Source organism: Arvicola amphibius, chromosome 12, assembly GCF_903992535.2.
Source record: "Arvicola amphibius chromosome 12, mArvAmp1.2, whole genome shotgun sequence".
Lineage (NCBI taxonomy): Eukaryota > Metazoa > Chordata > Mammalia > Rodentia > Cricetidae > Arvicola > Arvicola amphibius.
The window spans coordinates 114,444,648-114,464,905 of record NC_052058.2 but is presented as its reverse complement, the minus strand read 5'-3'; the positions used below and the strand labels follow the sequence as shown (position 1 = coordinate 114,464,905).

At 31.8% G+C, this 20,258-nt stretch overlaps 1 protein-coding gene across 1 annotated transcript in view; it reads left to right on the top strand.

The window, feature by feature from the left end:
* The window catches only part of Cdh19 (cadherin 19), a 104,088-nt gene extending 84,300 nt beyond the window's left edge, over positions 1–19,788 (top strand). The window contains exons 8-11 of the mRNA XM_038349897.1: positions 2,260–2,381; positions 10,707–10,824; positions 12,715–12,966; positions 19,298–19,788. Of these exons, the coding sequence (XP_038205825.1) occupies positions 2,260–2,381; positions 10,707–10,824; positions 12,715–12,966; positions 19,298–19,788 (983 nt within the window). The remainder of the gene's footprint in view (positions 1–2,259; positions 2,382–10,706; positions 10,825–12,714; positions 12,967–19,297) is intronic.
* The last annotated feature ends 470 nt before the right edge of the window (positions 19,789–20,258 follow it).

Genomic DNA, 20,258 nt, shown 5'->3' with positions numbered 1-20,258 from the left:
GTCAATCCTTTTTGTACTTTATTTTACCTGAGACAAACTTTCACTCCCCAGAAACAAAATATTTACCTCCTGAAGAGGCCAATTTTTTGCCGAGATACAGATGATATTATTTTTACAATTGAAACTGTTTCTACTAAACTTCAATTTCAATGTAATTTATTTGTATTAGTCTCTGATTATTTATAACATTTTGCCAAAATAATTTTTTCCATTCTTTCTTTAAAGTTTTGTTTTATCTAATAAAACTGTTATATTATCTAGACCAATATGGCTTTTAACAAGAGGCATTAAGTTTTTTAATTGTTCTGAGGAGGGATTCCCCAGTGCTGATAGGAACTTATTGAACCAAATTTGAAAATGAAGCATGCAAGAGGCTCACTAAGACATTTCCCTATGTCAAACTGTTACCTTGTCTGTCTCTTTTGTATGTTCATTAATTAGTTCAATGTCACTCTTTGTCACACCTTATGCTTATTCCAGAAGGCTGTGGATTTCTGTTTGTATTATCTCTAGAATAAATATTGTTTCTAGGAACACCTTGTCTATAATCCCTTTTCAGAAACTCTCTGTATGTCCTCAGTCCACCAAAATTTCTATGGCTAATTTTGTTCATCTAGTAGTTAATTCTTCCCTGTTATTCAAAGTAAACTTTATTTTTAGTCTCAGAAGTATCAGAATGCAATTAAAATACTCCAAAACACATACTTTTAAGTATTGTAGTAAAGAATAATTGTATACCTTGCCATATAATGATGATATTATTATATTTATTCTGATCATGGGAATTACATAATATTTATTTAATAACATAATTTGAGCAGAAAGACAAGCCTTCAGTTTGTAATCCTTGCTTTCACTTTACCAATGAACAACAAATTTATGGTATTTAATAAGGACAATGGCTTGAAGCATTATTTATAATGTACATGTATGTGTTCACATGTGTGTGCATGAACATAAATTATTCAGTAAATAGTATTGAATTTAATGATTCTTTAAATATTATTCCCTAAATTAATATGAGGGAATATGTATCACAAATATATATATATATATATATATATATATATATATCATTACTAAATGATGACAGTGACCAATAAATGTGGGGATCATTTAATCATGGTAATGGAGACATGACTTAGCAGTTTTTATCACTGTCTTGTCTTCCAACGGAAATGTGTTTGAAATCTAACATCCACAATGTTGGTGTCCTGCTACAGTGTGATTTAGGTTCCAAAGAGGAGATGTGGATTATAGTTGACAAAGAAATGAGACAAACATGATTTGTGGGTTAATCAGGATAGCTGACTGTTGTATGTTTTGGTTTTGGTTGCATCAACATGACACACACTAGAGTCACCAGGAAACATGAAACCTAAACTGAGAAAATGCCCAACCAGATTATTGTGGAGGCAAGCCTGTGGCACATTTTATTAATACATTATTAAAGTGGGAACACCAAGATAACAGTGGGTAGTGAAACCTCTGGGTTACTGGTCTTAGTGTAATAAGAAAATAGGCTGAGCATCCAATAAAGAGAAAAACAATAAGCAGCATTCTTCCATGAATTCATAATCAAGTCTTTCCTCGAGGTCCTTTACTTGTTTGAGATTCTGCCTTGACTGTCTTTGATGATAAAGTGCAATATGGAGCTATAAGGAAAATAAATCCATCCCCAAAAAATATCCACTCAAAATAACTCTTCTTTTTTAACATACAGAGACATCTTAAAGATCATCCTTTAATATTCCTTACCTTTGTAATTTTAAAGATTTATTTTTGATGATTTGTGTCTTTGTGAGTTCATTAAGTATGAAGTAGTCAATTACATTTTATCAGTTATGGCCCAATTTTAGTGTTTCAGAGAGTTGTTTCACTATGATCTTATAAAGCCTTTTCAGTTATTTAAGGACCTCAGGAAATAATTTAAATTTGAGTGGGTTCCTAGTGCCGGTATGACTATAAGAGAAATTTATAAAAGTAAAAATTTCTATTTTTAGTAAAATTCACTGGACTAATACAAACAAATCTTCTAGCTCCTTAGTGATCATAGAACTTTTTTTTATTTACTTTCCCTTATCAAGGGCAAAAACCAGTACCTGTAGAATAAAACAATAAGTGGTGCTAGAACTGAGCACTGATTTCTGATAAGTGTATGAATTGCATAGTTCCCATACTTAGAAAGCCTCTAATTCAATTTATTGCATGACTTTTAATAGAGATGTAATTAATTTTATTCTCTATGTTTATCTGCAGACAATGTCCAACAGATTTCTTCAATTCCTGTGTATGTACAAGTTTTTAATATTAATGATCATGCTCCTGAATTCAATCAATACTATGAGACTTATGTTTGTGAAAATGCTGAATTTGGTGAGGTAAGATAAGAAATCACAATAAATCAGCAAATAATGAGCAACAGAACATATTTTATATTCTCTAAATATATATTAATTAATAGTATAAGGTACCATACTATTTATTACATAAAGTAAATAATTTGTGTTATATTCACATTATTATAAGTGTACATATAATATATACAATTTTATTTTCCTCTTTGGAAATATTATAGAATATAATACTACATTTTATACCTCTCCTATGATAGTTTACTTCATAAAACCTTAGATTATTTTCATGAACCAAACAATTTATTTTAAGACAGGCAGTTATAACTGTTTGATCAGTGTCCTTAGTCATCCTTTATTTTCAAGTTAAAAATGTTTCATTCTATTTTCTTAAAATATTTTATTTAAAGAACCTAACAGTATTGTAAATAAAGTGAAATATGTCAAATATAATTGTTACAGAAAAACTGGTTTATAAACATGGGTTTAATTATATATATATATATATATATGTATTATATGCTATACTATATGTACCTATATAGTTATATGCTACATATGACATATGCTTAAATATTATGCATTAGTATATATACTTATCATGCATGATTAGTAAATATAAATATCTTAATACATGCATCAACATAGGATAGTTGATAGTTGATAGTTTTCACCCAAACTTACTAGTGAGAAGACTAGGAGGCAAAGATATTATTTTGCTTTCCTTCTAGAGTTCTATCTCTCAGGATACCATACTAGAAAATGTGTGATGAATATAAAGAAGAAAGGAGGGATGCATTGGCATGGCAAATTTTAATATTTAAATATTTTAATTAAATTCTAGTGAAAAAAGTCAGGAAAATAATGAGTGCAAACAGGAATGGTGATGGCCAGAATAAAAGTACAATTTTTGTAGCACGTGATACATGACTTGAACTGGAGAAAAGAATATGGTTTATACTCTTAACACACACGATGCATGAACATCAACAAGTATTAAAAGACAACGAGTTTGTTAGAAATTATGGCCTAGAAGCTATCAGAGAATGATAGAAACCAGTGGAGATGGAGAATGGGAACCATGGAGAAAAAGCTGTAGCCAAGAAAATAACTTACTATGCTTTACATGAAAGAAGAAAAGCAAAGCATAGATGCACAGAAATTTGATTTATGAATTTCTGTTTAAAATTTAATACAGGATTATTAAATTCTACGATTATGTCATTTAATTATAAATCATACTTTTTGTAATTTATATTTTATGAATGTTTAATTAAGAACCCTTTCTGATATAAAACTAGCAGTACAATAAGAGAAAAACAATTGTTAAGTAAATCATACATTATTTTCAAAAATATTAAGTTTTTGTCTAGGAAAGAAGAAACAAAGAGACCAAAGGAATGTGGACAATGACATTAGGGAGGATGTGAATAGAATATTTAGGAAAAATCCCATTAGAATGTGACAGTTTTAATGAAATCCTGAAATGGAAAGAGAAAGGAGTGAATGTATTAAACTTTACATTATCGAGGTGATTGGTAGGGTATGTGCCCTTCATCTGACACTGGTAGTGGCTAGAGCAAATAAGCTGTTAGTGCAGGTGACTGCCCCATATGTATAGAGAAGGGCCAATACTGAATATAATGGTTCATGGATTTCAGGGTAATAGTACAGTCCACATCATGGTAGTTGATGAGTTTAAGACTAGGATTTACTTTTTCTCTCTCTCAGAATAAAGACTTAATTTAGTGGAGAGTTTAAACAAGAATAAATGGAAAGATTTTATATAGCTTTCTGGACTTACACATTGACATACAGTGGAGCTCTTCTATAGGAAGACATGCCCTCCAGTTATAGTACAAAGCAAGAGACAATGAGTTCTCACAATGTGAAGGTATTGAAGGTAGTGGTGGAAACCACCATATCTTTCATAAAACATGAGAGTACAGATGTTGTAAAAGATTGGAATCATGATAAAACTAAAAAAGGTGACTTATGAATAAATTCCAATGGATCAGTCATTATATCTGAAAGGAAAAAGATATTTTGCCTTGTTAAAATAATACTTGGGAGAAGAAAGGTGAAGAAATGAACACTTCATCTGTAAATTTTAAAATTTGTTATGTAGATTCATGGACATCAATATAGCCTTAAAAGTAAAAGCCCCTTATTGACAAGATAAGCTTGAATATATCAGTCACCTGTGAAATATGATAGGCAATGTCATCTAGTGACTGAGAGATTAAAATATTTGAAAACCTTAGGTAAATAGAAAATATGATTATCTAGAAATGAAATATAATTTAAATTTCCTGCGCATAGGTTGGAGAGTGATGTGGAATGTCCTTCTGTATGTGTGTTGTATTTATTGGTTGATGAATAAAGTTTTATTGACCTACAGCAGGGCAGAAAAAAGCCAGTTGGGAAATCCTAATAAAGATATTTTTTTCTCATTTTTTTATTAAAGATTTCCATCTCCTCCCCTCCTCCTCCCCCTTCCCTCCCTTCCCTTCACCCATACCTCCACTCCACCCCTCTCCAAAGACAAAGAGCCATCAGGGTTCCCTTCACTATGTTAAGTCCAAGGTCCTCCCAGCTCTCCCTATGTCCAGGAAGGTGAGCAACCAAACTGACAAGGCTCACAGTGAGCCCGTCCATGCTGTAGAGTTCATGTTCATTGCCATTGTCCTTGGTTTCTCAGTCCTCCTCCACCGTCAGCCACATTCAGAGAGTCCGGTTTGGTTCCCTGTTCCATTAGTCCCATTCCGACTGGACTTGGTGGTCTCCCGTTAGATCTGTCCCACCGTGTCAATGGGTAAAAGCACTCCTCGCGGTCCTGGCTTCGTTGCTCATGATCTCCCTCCTTTTGCTCCTCATCAGGATCTTGAGAGCTCAGTCCGGTGCTCCTATGTGAGGCTCTGTCATTTTCTCCATCCAATGCCAGGTGAAGGTTCTATGGTGATATGCAAGATATTCATGAGTATGGCAATAGGATCTGGACATTCCAGGAAGATGCCCCCAGATCCTATTGCCATACTCATAATAAAGATATTTAAAAAAAAAATAAGATCTAGGAGATGCCATGTGACTGCTGAAGGAAAAGGACACCAAAAATTTAGAGGTAGGCCATAGGCTCATGGTGATACACAGATTAATATAAATGGGTTAATTTAGGATGTAAAAGTTAGCTAAGAGCAGGGTGGTGGTGGTACACACCTTTAATCCAATACTTGGGAGGCAGAGGCAGGCACATCTCTTTAAGTTTGAGGCCAGCCTGGTCTACAAGAGCTAGTTCCAGGACAGCCTCCAAAGCTACGGAGAAACAAACCCTGTCTCAAAAAACAAACAAACAAACAAACAAAAAAAAACAAAAAGAGTTAGCTACAATTATACCTAAGCTATTGACCAAAACAGCTTTTATCATCGAGCAATAAAAGGAATACATTTAGAGAAGGACATACCATATCAGGGAAGAGTAGAAAAGTTTCTTTTGAGTTCAAATTTCAAATTTTACAAATTTCAAAAATTATATTGAATAAAATATGTTACAGAATTGTAGTGTATATGTTATTAACAGTGGACACTGTCTAAGATGGAAATGAAGAATATGGAGCTGGCTAGATATTGTGGTAGTGATTGGTTTTTATGAGTGTATAATAGAGTTATATCAAACACAAACAAAATACATGAGCATATGTGTGTACAAAAATATGTGTAAACATATTCACTTCAAAATGTATGTCATGACACATGCATACTCCACAAAAATAATATTGTGAAGATTATTTTGATTTAAAGCAGCCATCATTATTGATCAAATAAAGGAATCATTGTAAAGAAAACTGAGAAGGTGAGATAATTTGTTGGGGGCACTTATGTTTTTTACACCCATACATCTCACTAACTCGAATGCATAAATGTGAGCTGATAAGGAAAATAGCTGATAAGGAAAATAGCTGACACAGAGAGGGGAGTGTCTCTCAGGACTGAACACTGCACAAAGGACTACAGTTAATAAAGAAATGCTGGGAGTGAGAAAATAGTTGCCTTCAGTGAAGAGCACTCCACTCTACTACCTAATTCTGTAGTTGTTATCAAAAGACATTGTACTTAAGTATTCCCAAATTAGTACACATCAAAATATATGTCTGTAACAGCAAAGGTTGAAAATGAAAGCCATAAATTTGTTGTTATATAGGAGAGTTTGGAGGGGGGAATGATAAAAATATGTATATATTATAACTTTTTTGTACCATTGGCTTCTTGACTCTTTCACCTGTTTTTTTCTTTCCTCCCACTTTCCACATATCACTGCTCAGTTTGTTTAAGTCCTCTCTGTGTTCTACCAGGTGTCCATGCCTCTGGCTATGCTCTTCTTGTTATCTACAATAAACAGTCTCCTCCACCATTCCCATAAACAGTCATATCTTTTTCTTTCCTTTTTATATTTTATTTTCATTCTTTTTTTAAAATTTCTAAAAGTTGCATATGTGTTGGCCAAATTTACAAAGTATAAACTCTTGAACAACAGGAACTTAGCATTTTGTGATAAACTAGTTTCAAAACTCACTGGTAATAAGTGATTTGCAGGATGATCACCAGAATTTTTACCTTATTTGTGTGATTATAGTGTTCAAACATTTTTGATTTCAGGAAATTTAAATGATGAGGGTTTGAAGAACAATGATATCATTTGAATGCTTTGTTCCCATATGCTAAATTTTTGCAAAATATTAGGAGGTATTGTGTACTTTGAGTAGGTGTATCCTTCTCGAAGAATGTGTCTCACTAGAGGTAAGAACAAGTAAAACTTAATCTTGCTTTCTGTCTGCCTGTGGATTGGAATATAGTTCTCTGTTCCTTCTCCAGCACCATGCTTGCCTACCTGCTTCCATTCTCCCTGAAATGATGGGACTGTTCTAAACTTCTGGAGTTGTAAGCAAGCCCCACAGAAACTTTTTCCTCTAAAGTATTGCCTTGATCATGGTGTTTGTTCACAGCAGTAGGAGAGTAATTAAAACACCTCCTAGATCTGCTCAGTCACAAACTTTACACATATGATAAATATTACCAGAGTCCTGAATCTGTCACATGTTCTTCTGCATTTCATATTGATCATCTGAATGCTCTAAACATTGTGAAATGATTTTTATGGTCAGATTTCTTTTTACTGGCATTGTAAGTATAAAACAGATAAATACATATAAATTTGAATTAAAAACTACACTGGGGTTATTTTGTCTTAGAAAATTGGAATAGTGATTGTTTTGAATAAAATTTTAAAAAGACCCAAACTTGGATATGTTTTTCTTGTTATAGCATTCATCATAGAGGGTTTTGAATTACAAAAAAGCTTTGCAGACTCATTAAAAATGAGAAATTATGGAAGAATTTTGATAATGAAATCACATATGTGTTCAAATATATTTCTAGATCAAGGATATAAACATGATATCACTCTTTGAATATTTTAGATTCAAAGTCAATAAAAATAGAATCATTTTTAATATCAAATTAGGCCACATTAAATTTTTTTTGAATTGCATCTAAGTGTGCCATTCAAACATATATATTAAATTTTATGTACAGCATATCTATATTAATATACATATAAACTCATGTAAAAAATAATTATATAATTAATAATGAATACCCATTTCTATAATAAGCAGAATAGCTCTAATCTAAGAGACATTCAAATACAATGTATAGTGCATTCTTGTTTTGATTGATTATAACATTCACTTGAATCTTAATATAAGTATTTAATATAAAATTAAATCAATAACAATTTATTTTAAAAATTACTTTGATAATTACTAAAACAATATATATCAGTGAATAAATTATAGGTGAGTTTGTATTAAAGTTATTTATTTTCAAATTGTGTAAGTTGACAGAATGAATTTTCATCATGGAATTCACAGATAATTATAGATAGAAAATCCAATGTACCATGTAAGGGGAACTTAGACAAAATCATAACCATAGAGCAAACAAATACCAAAAACAGAACTATCAAAATTGGCTATAATCTTGAAAAATTTCTATTACTTTTTCCTAAGTTCATTATTAGTTTATCTTTACATTTTAAATCTTTTAATTCATCAATGATATCACTAAATTTGAAGAGCTCAGTAGGCCTGAGTTAGCAAAATATAATAGCTTAGATAAGTAATCAACTCTAAGTCAAACAGATTTAGATTTATTTGCACAATGAAATACATGATTTCTATTGCTAAATTTTAAGGAAATGAATATGAGCATATTAATGTCCATTTCTTAAAGATTTGTTTTTATTTAAAATGTATATTACTTAAGGTTGAATGCATTATTTTAATAGTACCTCTCTGATAGATTAAGAATTGATTATGTCTATAAGTTCCTTTATGAAAATTAATGGAATTAGTTTGTTTTACTTCAAATCCAGCTATGAAGCAAATAGAAGTGCATCTATATTGTTTGAAACTGATCTATTCTATTTGTTGCTAATATAAACACTGTATTTTGGCTAATTTTAATTAAAGCATTTTAGAAAACACAAACAAAACCAAAGAATTTCATCTTCTGAAGCATTCCTTTACTAAAGGAAATTTTTTTTCAATAAAGTTTACATTTATCACACAACTTCAAATGGAATGATTAACAAATACGTGTCACCAAGGTAAATGTGACAGTTATGATTTGTTACAAATATTGCTTTAGTTAGACAAATAAATCTAAAACTGTGTGATTAGTAACAATCTGAAACATTACCTTATACTATCTGATGTGGGAGTCCCCTCTGTGTGCTGTGATTACCATTAATGAAGAAAGAAACTTCTTTGGACCCATATCAAGGTAGAACTTATGTAGGCAAGGAAAGCTAGGTTGAATGCTGAGAGAAAGAAGGGTGAAGTCAGAAAAAAGTCATGGAGCTGCTGCTGGAGACAGATATGCTGAAATTTTCTGGTAGGCTCCAACCTCGTGATGATGCACAGATTAATGGAGATGGGATAAATGAATATGTAAGAGTGAGCCAATAAGAAGCTAGAGCTAATGGGCCAAACAGTGATTTAATGAATACAGTTTCCGTATGCTTATTTCTGGGCTAAGCTAGCTGGGTGGCCAGGAACCAACAAACAGTCTCTCACTACAACTAACCTCACCAGAAAAAGTTTTCTTGGTGAGGCCATAGCATAACTGTAGTGATGTATAAAAGCTTTTAAAAAACTTGTTCAGGTGAGCCTACAAAGCCTTAAAAACTTTATGTTCAAACATAGCCTAGTATCTGACTTTAGATAACTTGCAAGTGGCATAATATGGATCAAGAATACTATAATCTTAAAATCCTGCCTTCACTCATCAACATAAAAAATCATAATCTATTTTAAAATAAAAATACTGTCTTGAAATCATGTGATACTCCCTTATTACTACAATCATAAGTTGAATAAAACTTTTTTCTGTATTTTCTTTTAAAAATTTAGGATTTAGTTAAAAGCAAATATTTTTATGGAAACGTAAGTCAATATGGACATATAATGTACAGATTGCTTCTGTTTTATGTCTGTTCTGCATTCATATGGGAAAATAACTGTTCACTGAAGTATAACTTATCAATTTGGAGAGTTCATCTTAGAGTCAAGTGAAGATTTAATTGAAACACTATTAAAGACATTGCAATTTTAGAAAATAGAAAATATTAACTACTACAATCAATTTAATTTAATTTTGATAAATAATCATGATCTTACTGTGTGATAATGTCTAGTTTATCTTTTCCCTCATTAAAATGAACACACTTATAACTTGACATAAAAGAATTAATTGAGAACTGATTTAATTATATCTGCATTTCTTTACAATTTTATGATTTGAGATAAAGTGACATTATTTGATGGTAAAGTTTTGTCTATCATCTTTGTGAGTCAAAGCAATCATACATTGCCTGAAAGCTTTAAATGTGTCATTCTGAAAATTAATTACTTTAGCTCTTTCTCTCTCTGTCTCTCTGTCTCCCTCTCTCTCTCTTTCCCTCTCTCTCCCTCTCTGCACACCAATTCCCCAGGCCAGTACACACCCCCTCTGATAAACACTTAAGTGGGAAAAAATTAATTACTTTAGCAAAAAAGATAATTGCTCTAAATATGTGTATAACTGGAAAGTCAATATCATCATAACTACAAATAATTATGACTGCGTATCAGATGAAGAACAGGGATAAAGAATGAAGTATTGAAGAAATACAGAGATTTTGCTATATTTTAATGATGTTGCTAAAGTAATTTTAAGAAATATTATGTATAATAACAGCATTGACAAATTTATTATTCCCAATAACCACAATTAAATTTCTTAATAATTTTCTAGATAATTCAGACCATAAGCGCAATAGACAGAGATGAGTCCATTGAACATCACCATTTTTACTTCAATCCCTCTGTGGAAGACAGAAATAATTCAAGTTTTCTACTAAGAGACAATCAAGGTAACTGCTCATCTATAAGTGTGTTTAGTGCAACCTAGTATCTTTTACACCAATGGATTTGAGGAACTGTTTATTTAACATTTTTGCAATATGAAAAATGGAAGAAGAGCAATGGCTAAAATGGAAAATAATGCAAATTCAAGTTTAAAGGCCACTGATTCTGTTACTCCTCATATTTCTTCAAATTAGAAGCACATTAAGAAGACATTAGTTGAGGGGTTATAGATTTAATTTTTGTGTATTATATATATGTAAGTCCATGAGTTTATTTTATAGCATCTTGATATTAAATTTAAAATAGAAAGCTATTTTTGGTTATTGGATACTATAAAGACTTGCAGGCTACCAAATATCCTACGGTGGTGACATCACAGTTCTTTAACCATCCTAGACTCTTTCTATTATCAGTGTAATGATGAAGAGCTAATAACCTCTATTTAAAGTTACAATGAGTGTGCCTTGACTTAATTATGAGTATCTGACAACACGAATTGACTTACACAAACCTAATGTTTAAATCTGTTCATTATCTTAGAACACAAAGACTTTTTAATTGAAGAATAATTATTCTGAAGTTAGGATATGTTTCAAAAGACAGACTTTCTTTTCCTCCTCTGTAAAGATAATAACTTCTAAAATTATTTTGTACAGCTTTTTCACTAATCTGAAAAATATTTTTGCCCATCATATACATACATATTTACATTTGTCTTTTACTGAAAATGTATGATTTAAAAAGAGACTTAGAATGAAATTAATGTTGCCGTCTTGTTACTCTCAGATTGAATTTGTGGATACAAATATCATTTGAAATGTGCTCTGGTTTGTTTCTGTTGCTGTGGTAAAACACTAACTAAAACCAACTTAGTAAGGAAATGGCTTATTTGCCTTACAATTCATTTGCTAGAAGCAAGAACGTGAAGCAGAAACCACACAGGCATACTGTCATGTTTTTCTCTGGCTTGTTGAACGCTCCTTTTCTTATTTTTTGTTTGTTTTTTATTGTGTTTTGTTTTTGTTCTGTTTTCTCCCTTTTTATAAAAGCCTAGGCGCATTTCTCTGAGTGTGGCATTAAAGTCTGGGCCCTCCTACATGTGCTTGAAATCAAGAAAGTATCTCACAGACATGCCCATAATTGAGGCTAATTGAGGCATTTCTTGATTGAGGCTACCTTTTCTTCTCATAAAATTTTGAGAGAAGAAAATGGTAAAAATATAATTCTAATAGTTTGGGATTTAGGAACAGAAGTCACATAAATAGAAGTACTCATGATTCTTTTTCAATTATACTTTGAAATATTTGTGAAACAATTCTGTGATTTTTTGCTGTATTAATATTTTGATGAATTAATTTAGTTACAAGTAATGAAGGTATGTGTGGAATTTTATATGAAATAAAATTTGGTAATGTCAAAGTAAAAGAATATTCTAATCATATTTCTCTCCAAAATAGAATTATGCCCTTTTCTAATTAGAATGTATATTATTTAAAAGCACAAGCTGTAGTAGTTAGGTTACTGAATATCTTAGACATATCTAATAATTTGGTAATTATTTTGTTTTGAAGTTGTGCTGGGCCCTGTGAAAATAAAGCTTTAATCTATTGCTGAATAGCCCTTCCAGTGAAAGCAGTGTACAGAAACATTTTTTTCTCTATGCACTGATTATCATTTACATTTCTCAAGACCTTTTAAATATGTTTCAAATAATTCTTCTTATTACTTAATTAATTTTTAGAACATGTTAAAATGATTTGAGGCTGGATATTTTAATATAATATTTTTATTTAGACAGATATTATCATATTGAAATGTTTTTGCCCTTAGTACTTACATTGTTCATATTTGGTTTATATTGTTGAAAAAATTGTGAACTTGAATTTCTGTTTTAGATAACACAGCTGTAATTCTGACTAATAGAATGAGTTTTAACCTTAAAGAAGAGCCTGTCCTCTCCATGATCATCTTAATTTCTGATAATGGAATCCCATCTCTTACAAGCACAAACACCCTCACTATACAAGTCTGTGACTGTGGAGAAAGTGCAAGCACAGAGGTGTGCATTAAAAAGGGACATCTGCTAATCATGAAATTCAAAACTGAAGTAATAATTGCTATCCTGGTATGCATTGTGGTAATATTTGGTAAGTAATATTGAATGGTAAAAACTTTCATTTGTAAAAGGAACACAGAAGAATTTGTTAAAGAGATAGTTATAAAATATTCTCTACATATGTTTATATTTTCTAAACATATCTAAGCTTAAAACTAAATAGAATATGTTTTTGGTTTTTTATTTATTGTGCAATTTTATATTTCACTAGAACTTATTAAAATGGATGATTATCTCTATCTGATATAAGTGAATAAACCAAAAGTCATTATCAATCAGAAAAATGAAGAAATTTAAACTCACTGTAAAAAATACTTATTTTCACAAGGGCCATGTAGCAATTAAGAATTTCTTCAAATTCTGTGACTTAAGAATACCAGTAATTAAATCTACTGCATCTGAACAGGACACTATGAACAGTACTCTGAAGATCCCATTTTCAAGCATGTATTACATTACTATTTCTAATGGTCACTGTTGTATAATAAGTCACAAGGTCTTACTTCTGCTGATTTACAAGGCTTTTGTGGTTCTTCATCATACTGTGGTCATCCTTCACTTGTCTTTGAGTAGCTGCCTTTTGTCAATTGACCTAATGATTTTCAGGATCTTTCATTTTACTACAAATGGCAGAATGACTTGTGAAAACAAGGAAATAAAATCTATTTTTTCATTTTATAAGATAATACAAATAAAACATTTTATTGAATATTGTTCCACCCTTCATGTCTTCCCATTTACACTTTCTTTCTTTTGTTTAAAATTATGACCTCTTTTACATTAATTTTCTTATATATTTATATACATATATATCATCAGAAACATAAACTCAATCTGTATAATTTTACATGCATGTGTGCTTTTATGGGAAACTAGTTGTTATTTGATAACCAAGTGGTGTAGATCTTAGACTTTAGAATGAATAAATATTACTATTCAGTTTAAAAATAACTAAGATTATATATTAATTAATTTGATTTAATAACTACACAATGATTATATGTGTAACAATATTTCAAAGTTATGCCTGTCTTATTTTTATATTTTCAGGTATACCTCTTTGTTTGGTTTTTTGGAGATATTCCTTGCTTTTTGTAATCCTCTGTCTTAAAAAAAAACATATTTACTCCATTAAAAAAAGGCAAGCTCTAGATCATAAATTTAAAGAAGTTGTATTTTTCCAATTAAAAACTAAGGGGATCATTTGTGGTAATAAAAAGTATAATGTGGAATGTAAAGTCTATATGTAAAGCATGGAATAGAAAGAAATCTCAGTCAAATCACTCTAATTTTATGTATTGGTTTATTGTTGTTGCTTTGGTGAGCAGACATATTGCACTCATTTTAAAGATGAACAATGAGTTGTACAATGTCTTAAGTGGAGTTTAAACCTACATTTTATTTAACTATTGTGCATATATTTCTTAATTTTTCTAACCTCTATACACTGTTCTTTCTTCAATTAGAAGTATACTCCAAGATGATAAAACTTAGATGAATGTAAAGGTTAACCATTTCTGATGAAAAATTAGAATACCAACCACAATGTTTACTAAAAATGAAACACTATTGGGAAAGCTGTGATTTTCCAATGAGTCTTTTATAGATGTGCAACACTCTTTGTTTCTTTATCACAGTCTAACACTATAACTTTCTAAAATATGGCAAATGTATAAATTTCTTGATCCAGGTTTAATTTTGCGTATTATTTTCAGAGATGTTTATAAAAAGAAAAATCCTAAGATTCTTTTTGATGTATTCAGCTTTAATTCAGCAATATTACTAACCCAAACCTGGACTCCACCTCAACCACAGAGAGCTTCATGTCCAAAGACATAATATATATTGTGTTCATGGGACATGTGGGTGAACAGAAATTTTTGGCAAAATTTTTTGAATTTTTAATTAAATTAAGAAAATTATTTATTGGAGGCCATTTTTATTTGACTTATTGTAGTATCAGAATTGAAATTATATGACTATATAAAATTTCAATATTAATGTGATACACATATTCATTTTAAAGCATGATTATGATCGTCATTTATAATTTAATATGATCATAAGCACATGAGTATTTTAAACACTTAAAGTACTTCTAAATACACATTCAAATGCAACAAGGGTTCAAAACTTATTCTTTTTTTTTTTTTTTTGGTTTTTCGAGACAGGGTTTCTCTGTAGCTTTGGAGCCTGTCCTGGAACTAACTCTTGTAGACCAGGCTGGTCTCGAACTCACAGAGATCCGCCTGCCTCTGCCTCCCGAGTGCTGGGATTAAAGGCGTGCGCCACCACTGCCCGGCTCAAAACTTATTCTTACTATCTCAACGTTTACATAATATAAAGCCTTATAGGATCATTCATGTTTTAGAGGGATTTCACCAATTTCTAAAGAATAGTGTTTCAGGGTGTCATTGCTTGTTTCAGTGAGAAAAATAAAATGAAAACACATGAGAATGAAAACTCATACCAGATTGACTTTCTGCATCAAAACTTTTAACGAGTATGGTTGCCAAATGTTTTATTGTCAGCAAATTTAAAAAGTACAATTTGGAATAAATGTTTCCTAGTATAATTGAATCATCAGTGCCCAAGGAAGACTGATTTCAATGAAACTCAACTCATAAAACATGTCATTTCTTCCTAGTAGTTGGGTTCTCCAGATAGGGTATGTGTACTATCTAAAGGGCTAGGGAAGTGTCTGTCCTGGTATTGGTCAAACAAATATCCAAAAAAGGATTCATTTTATTTATGTGATGGATTACATTGATAGATTTTCATGTTGAACCAGACCTGCATTTCTGTGATGAAGCCTACTTGATCATAATGGATTCTTTTTTAAATGTGTTCTTGGATTCTGTTTGCCAGAATTTTATTGAGAATTTTTGCATCAATGTTCATGAGTGACACTAATCTTTAATTCTTTTTCTTGGTTGGGTCTTTTGTGGTTTTGGAATCAGGGTTACTATAGCTTCATAAAAAGAGTTTGGCAATAATGCTTCTGATTCTATTATGTGAAACACATTAAGGAGTATAGGTATCAGCTCTTCTTGGAAGTTCTGATAAAATTCTGCATTAAAACCATCAAGTCCTGTGCTTTTATTTGGTTTGGAGGTTTTTATGACAGCTTCTATTTCCTCATGACTTATAGGTCTATTTAAATTGTTCACCTGGTGTTGATTTAATTTTGGTAAATGGTACTTATCTAAAAACAAGTCTATTTCTTTTAAATTTTCCAACTTTGTTGCATATTAGCTTTTGTAGTAAGACCTAATGATTCTATGAATTTCCTCAGTGTCTGTTGTTATGTCCCCCTTTTCATTTCTGATCTTGTTAATTTGCATGTTCTCTCTCTGCCTTTTGATTAGTTTGGCTAGGGGTTTGTCAATCTTGTTGACTTTCTGAAAGAACCAGCTCTTTGTTTGATTGATTTTTTTGGATTGTTTTCTGTGTTTCTATTTTGTTGATTTTAGCCCTCAGTTTGATTATTTCCAGTCTTCTACTCCTTCTGGCTGAGTTGGCTTCTTTTTTTCTAGAGCTTTCAGGTGTGCTGTTAAGTCTTCAGTGTGAGCTTTCTCTGTTTTTTTTTTTTTTTTTTTTTTTTTTTTTTTTTTTTTTTTTTTTTATGTGGGTATTTAGAGCTATGAACTTTCCTCTTAGCACTGCTTTCATATTGTTCCATAGGTTTGGGTATGATGTATCTTTATTTTCATTGAATTCAAGCAAGTCTTTAATTTCTTTCTTTATTTCTTCCCTGACCCAGTTGTCGTTCAGTAGTTGACTGTTCAGCTTCCATGAATTTGTGGGCGTTCTTGGGGTAGAATTATTGTTAATTTCTAAATTTATTCCATGGTAATACGATAAAACACAGGTGGTTACTAATATTTTTTGTATCTGTGAAAGTTTGCCTTGTTACCAAGTATGTGGTCAATTTTCAAGAAGGTTCCATGAGATGCTGAGAAGAAGGTAGGTATATTCTTTCCTTTTTTGGGTGGAATGTTCTATAGATGTCTGTTAAGTCCATTTGGTTCATTACCTCCATTAATTCTCTTATTTCTCTGTTAAGTTTCTGTCTGATTGACCTGTCCATTGGTGAGAGAGGAGTGTTGAAGTCTCCTACTATTAGTGTGTGGGTTTGATATCTGCCTTGATTTCTAGTAATGTTTCTTTCATATAAGTGGGTACTTCTATATTAGGGTCATCGATATTCAGGATTGAGACTTCTTCCTGATGGATTGTTCCTGTTATGAACATAAAGTGTCCATTTCCATCTCTTCAGATTGATTTTAGTTTGAAGTCAAGTTTGTTAGAAATTAGTATAGCCACACCTGCTTGTTTCTTAGGTCCATTTGCTTAATAAACCTTTTCCCAGCCCTTTACTCTGAGTAGATGTCTGTCTTTATGGTTGAGGTGTGTTTCTTGTAAACAGCAGAATCTTGAATCCTGTTTTTGTATCCAATCTCTTAGCCTATACCTTTTGTAGGTGAATTGAGTCCATTGATATTAAGTGATATTAATGACCAGTGGTTGTTAACTCTGTTTTTTTTTCTTTTTTCGTGGTAGAGTTTATATGTTTCCCCTCTTTGAATTGTGCTGGTGAAGGGTCACTAGATGTCTGAGTTATTGTGGGCATTGTTGGATTCCTTGGTTTGTGATTTTCCTTCTAGTACTTTCTGTAAGTCTGGATTTGTTGCTATGTATTGTTTAAATTTGTTTTTATCCTGGAATATTTTGTTTTCTTCATTTATGGTGAATGAAAACTTGACTGGGTATAGCAGTCTGGGCTTGCCTCCATGTTCTCTTAGTGTCTGTAGCACATCTATCCAAGACCTTCTGGCTTTCATGGTTTCCATAAAGTCTAGGGTAAGTCTGATTGGTTTACCTTTATAAGTTACTTGACCTTTTTCCTTTGCAGCTCTTAATAATCTTTCTTTATTCTGTATGTTTTGTGTTTTGATTATTATATGGTGAGGGGAAGGTTTTTTTTCTTTTTTTCATCCAGTCTATTCAGTGTTCTGTATGCTCCTTGAACCTTCATAGGAATATCTTTGTTTAGGTTGGGAAAGTTGTCTTCTATAATTTTGTTGAATATATTTTCTGGGCCATTGAGCTGTAATTCTTCTCCTTCTTCTACCCCTATTATTCTTAGGTTTGGTCTTTTTATTGTGTCCCAGATCTCCTGAATGTTTTGTGAAGAGAATTTGTTGGATTTACTGTTTTCTTTGATCAGTGTGTTTATTTTTCTCTATGGTGTCTTCAGCATCTGAGTTTCTTTCTTCTATCTCTTGTATTCTGTTGGTTTTGCTTGTCTCTTTCATCTCTCTTTGTTTACCTAGATTTTCCATATCCTGCTGGCTCTTGGTTTGTGTTTTCTTCCTTGCCTCCATTTCAGTTTTCAAGTCTTGAACTGTTTCCATTATCTGTTTGATTGTTTTTTTTCTTGGTTTCCTAGGGTATCTTTTATGGATTTACTCATTTCATCAAATTTTTTGTTATTCCTCTCATTCATATCTTTAAGGGAGTTTTTCACATCCTGTTTAAAGGACTCTATCACTTTCATAATGTCAATTTTTTCTACTTCTTCTGGATTAGGGTGTTCAAGTCTTCCTGTTGTATATTCACTGGGTTCTGGTGTTACCATGTTGTTTTTCAGATTGTTGGAGGAATTCTTGCATAGGTGCCTGTCCATATCTTCCTTCATATGCTCTCAGATGGATCTTCTGGTACAAATTCAGGGCCTCTTGCTAGCCAGGAACCTTGCAGACAAATGGCCTAGCTTGGTGCCTGTAATCTTAGTGAAACAAAGGAACTCCCTCCCAGTTGCACTCATCACCCCATCCCAGCCCCAATACAGGCTCTAAAGGTTAAGTTTTTATAACAAGGTCTGGTATATAAAATTTTTTAAGTATATACATATATACATATATTTTGTAGTCTACTCATACTATGAGTAAAATATATATAATAGTCTATAAACACCTACTTAAAATATCTGTATCATGAGTGTGCCTCAAATAATATCAAATGATTACTTTCTAACATCAATTATCATGTATCATTGGTGACTAAACACATTCAGATTGCAAAATATTTCATTACTGTACTTTGTTCTGTATAATATTAGAATAATTAAATTACATTTTGAATTTTAAATGAAGTAAGAGACAAAACAGTGCACTTTATTTTCTTTACTCATTCCTCTAAACCATCATAACTTCAGATAACATTTTCCATGACCTACTAGTTTCCTTAGAGTCATCAAGTTTGCAGTGACTTCTTGAACTTCTGTTAAGGCAAAGAACTTCAAAATTTACACTATGCTATATGAAGTAATTTATATTCATATGTCTCATTTTCACCAGGGTTTATCTTTTTGATGCTGGCTATGAAACAACGAAGAAATCTAATCCTATTTCCAAAGAAAAGTGAAGAATTTGGAGAGAATATATTTTGCTATGATGATGAAGGGGGTGGGGAAGAAGACTCAGAAGCCTTTGATATTTCAGAGTTGAGAAGCAGCATAATCATGAGAGAAAGAAAGCCACAGAAAAGAAAGAGCATGGAGATCAGGAGCCTGTATAGACAGTCCCTGCTGGTGGGCCCAGAAAGTGCTATATTCCAACAATTCATTCTAGAGAAGTTGGAAGAAGCTAATACAGATCCATGTGCTCCCCCCTTTGACTCACTGCAAACTTTTGCTTTTGAGGGCACAGGATCATCAGCTGGCTCTTTGAGCTCCTTGGAATCTACAGTCACTGATCAAGAAGATAATATTGACTACCTAAATGATTTGGGACCTCATTTTAAAAGATTGGCATGCATGTTTGGCTCTGCTATGCAGCTTAACAACTAAGGCTTCCTTATACCAACATGCAAGAAGAATTAAAATATATTTACATGAAATTACAAGCCTTTGTTAAAATTGCAGTCTCTAACTTTCTGTCCAGGAGGAGCCGTGTCTGTAGAATTGATATTTTCAAGTATACACTTGTGTTTATTTTCAGTAAAACACAGAGTTTGAGAGGGGTAAAACCAATCATATTTCACATATGACTGCAAGCCACCCCTGCTGAATCACTAGGAATCACTAGAATTTTTTGATGGAATCCAACACAGACTCTCAACAATTCAGAAGGGCAAAATGAGAAACATATCAAATAAAGACATCTGCATAGTTTTTAATCTAACCATTCCTTTGTGATGAAGCAGTGATGCCTCTATAAGTATAAAATTCCTGATGTTGTGCAAAGATCAAATTTATGATCTGGAGAAACCTGAGTGATTGTATAAAGAATTAAAAATATTTTTTTAGATGTTAGAAGT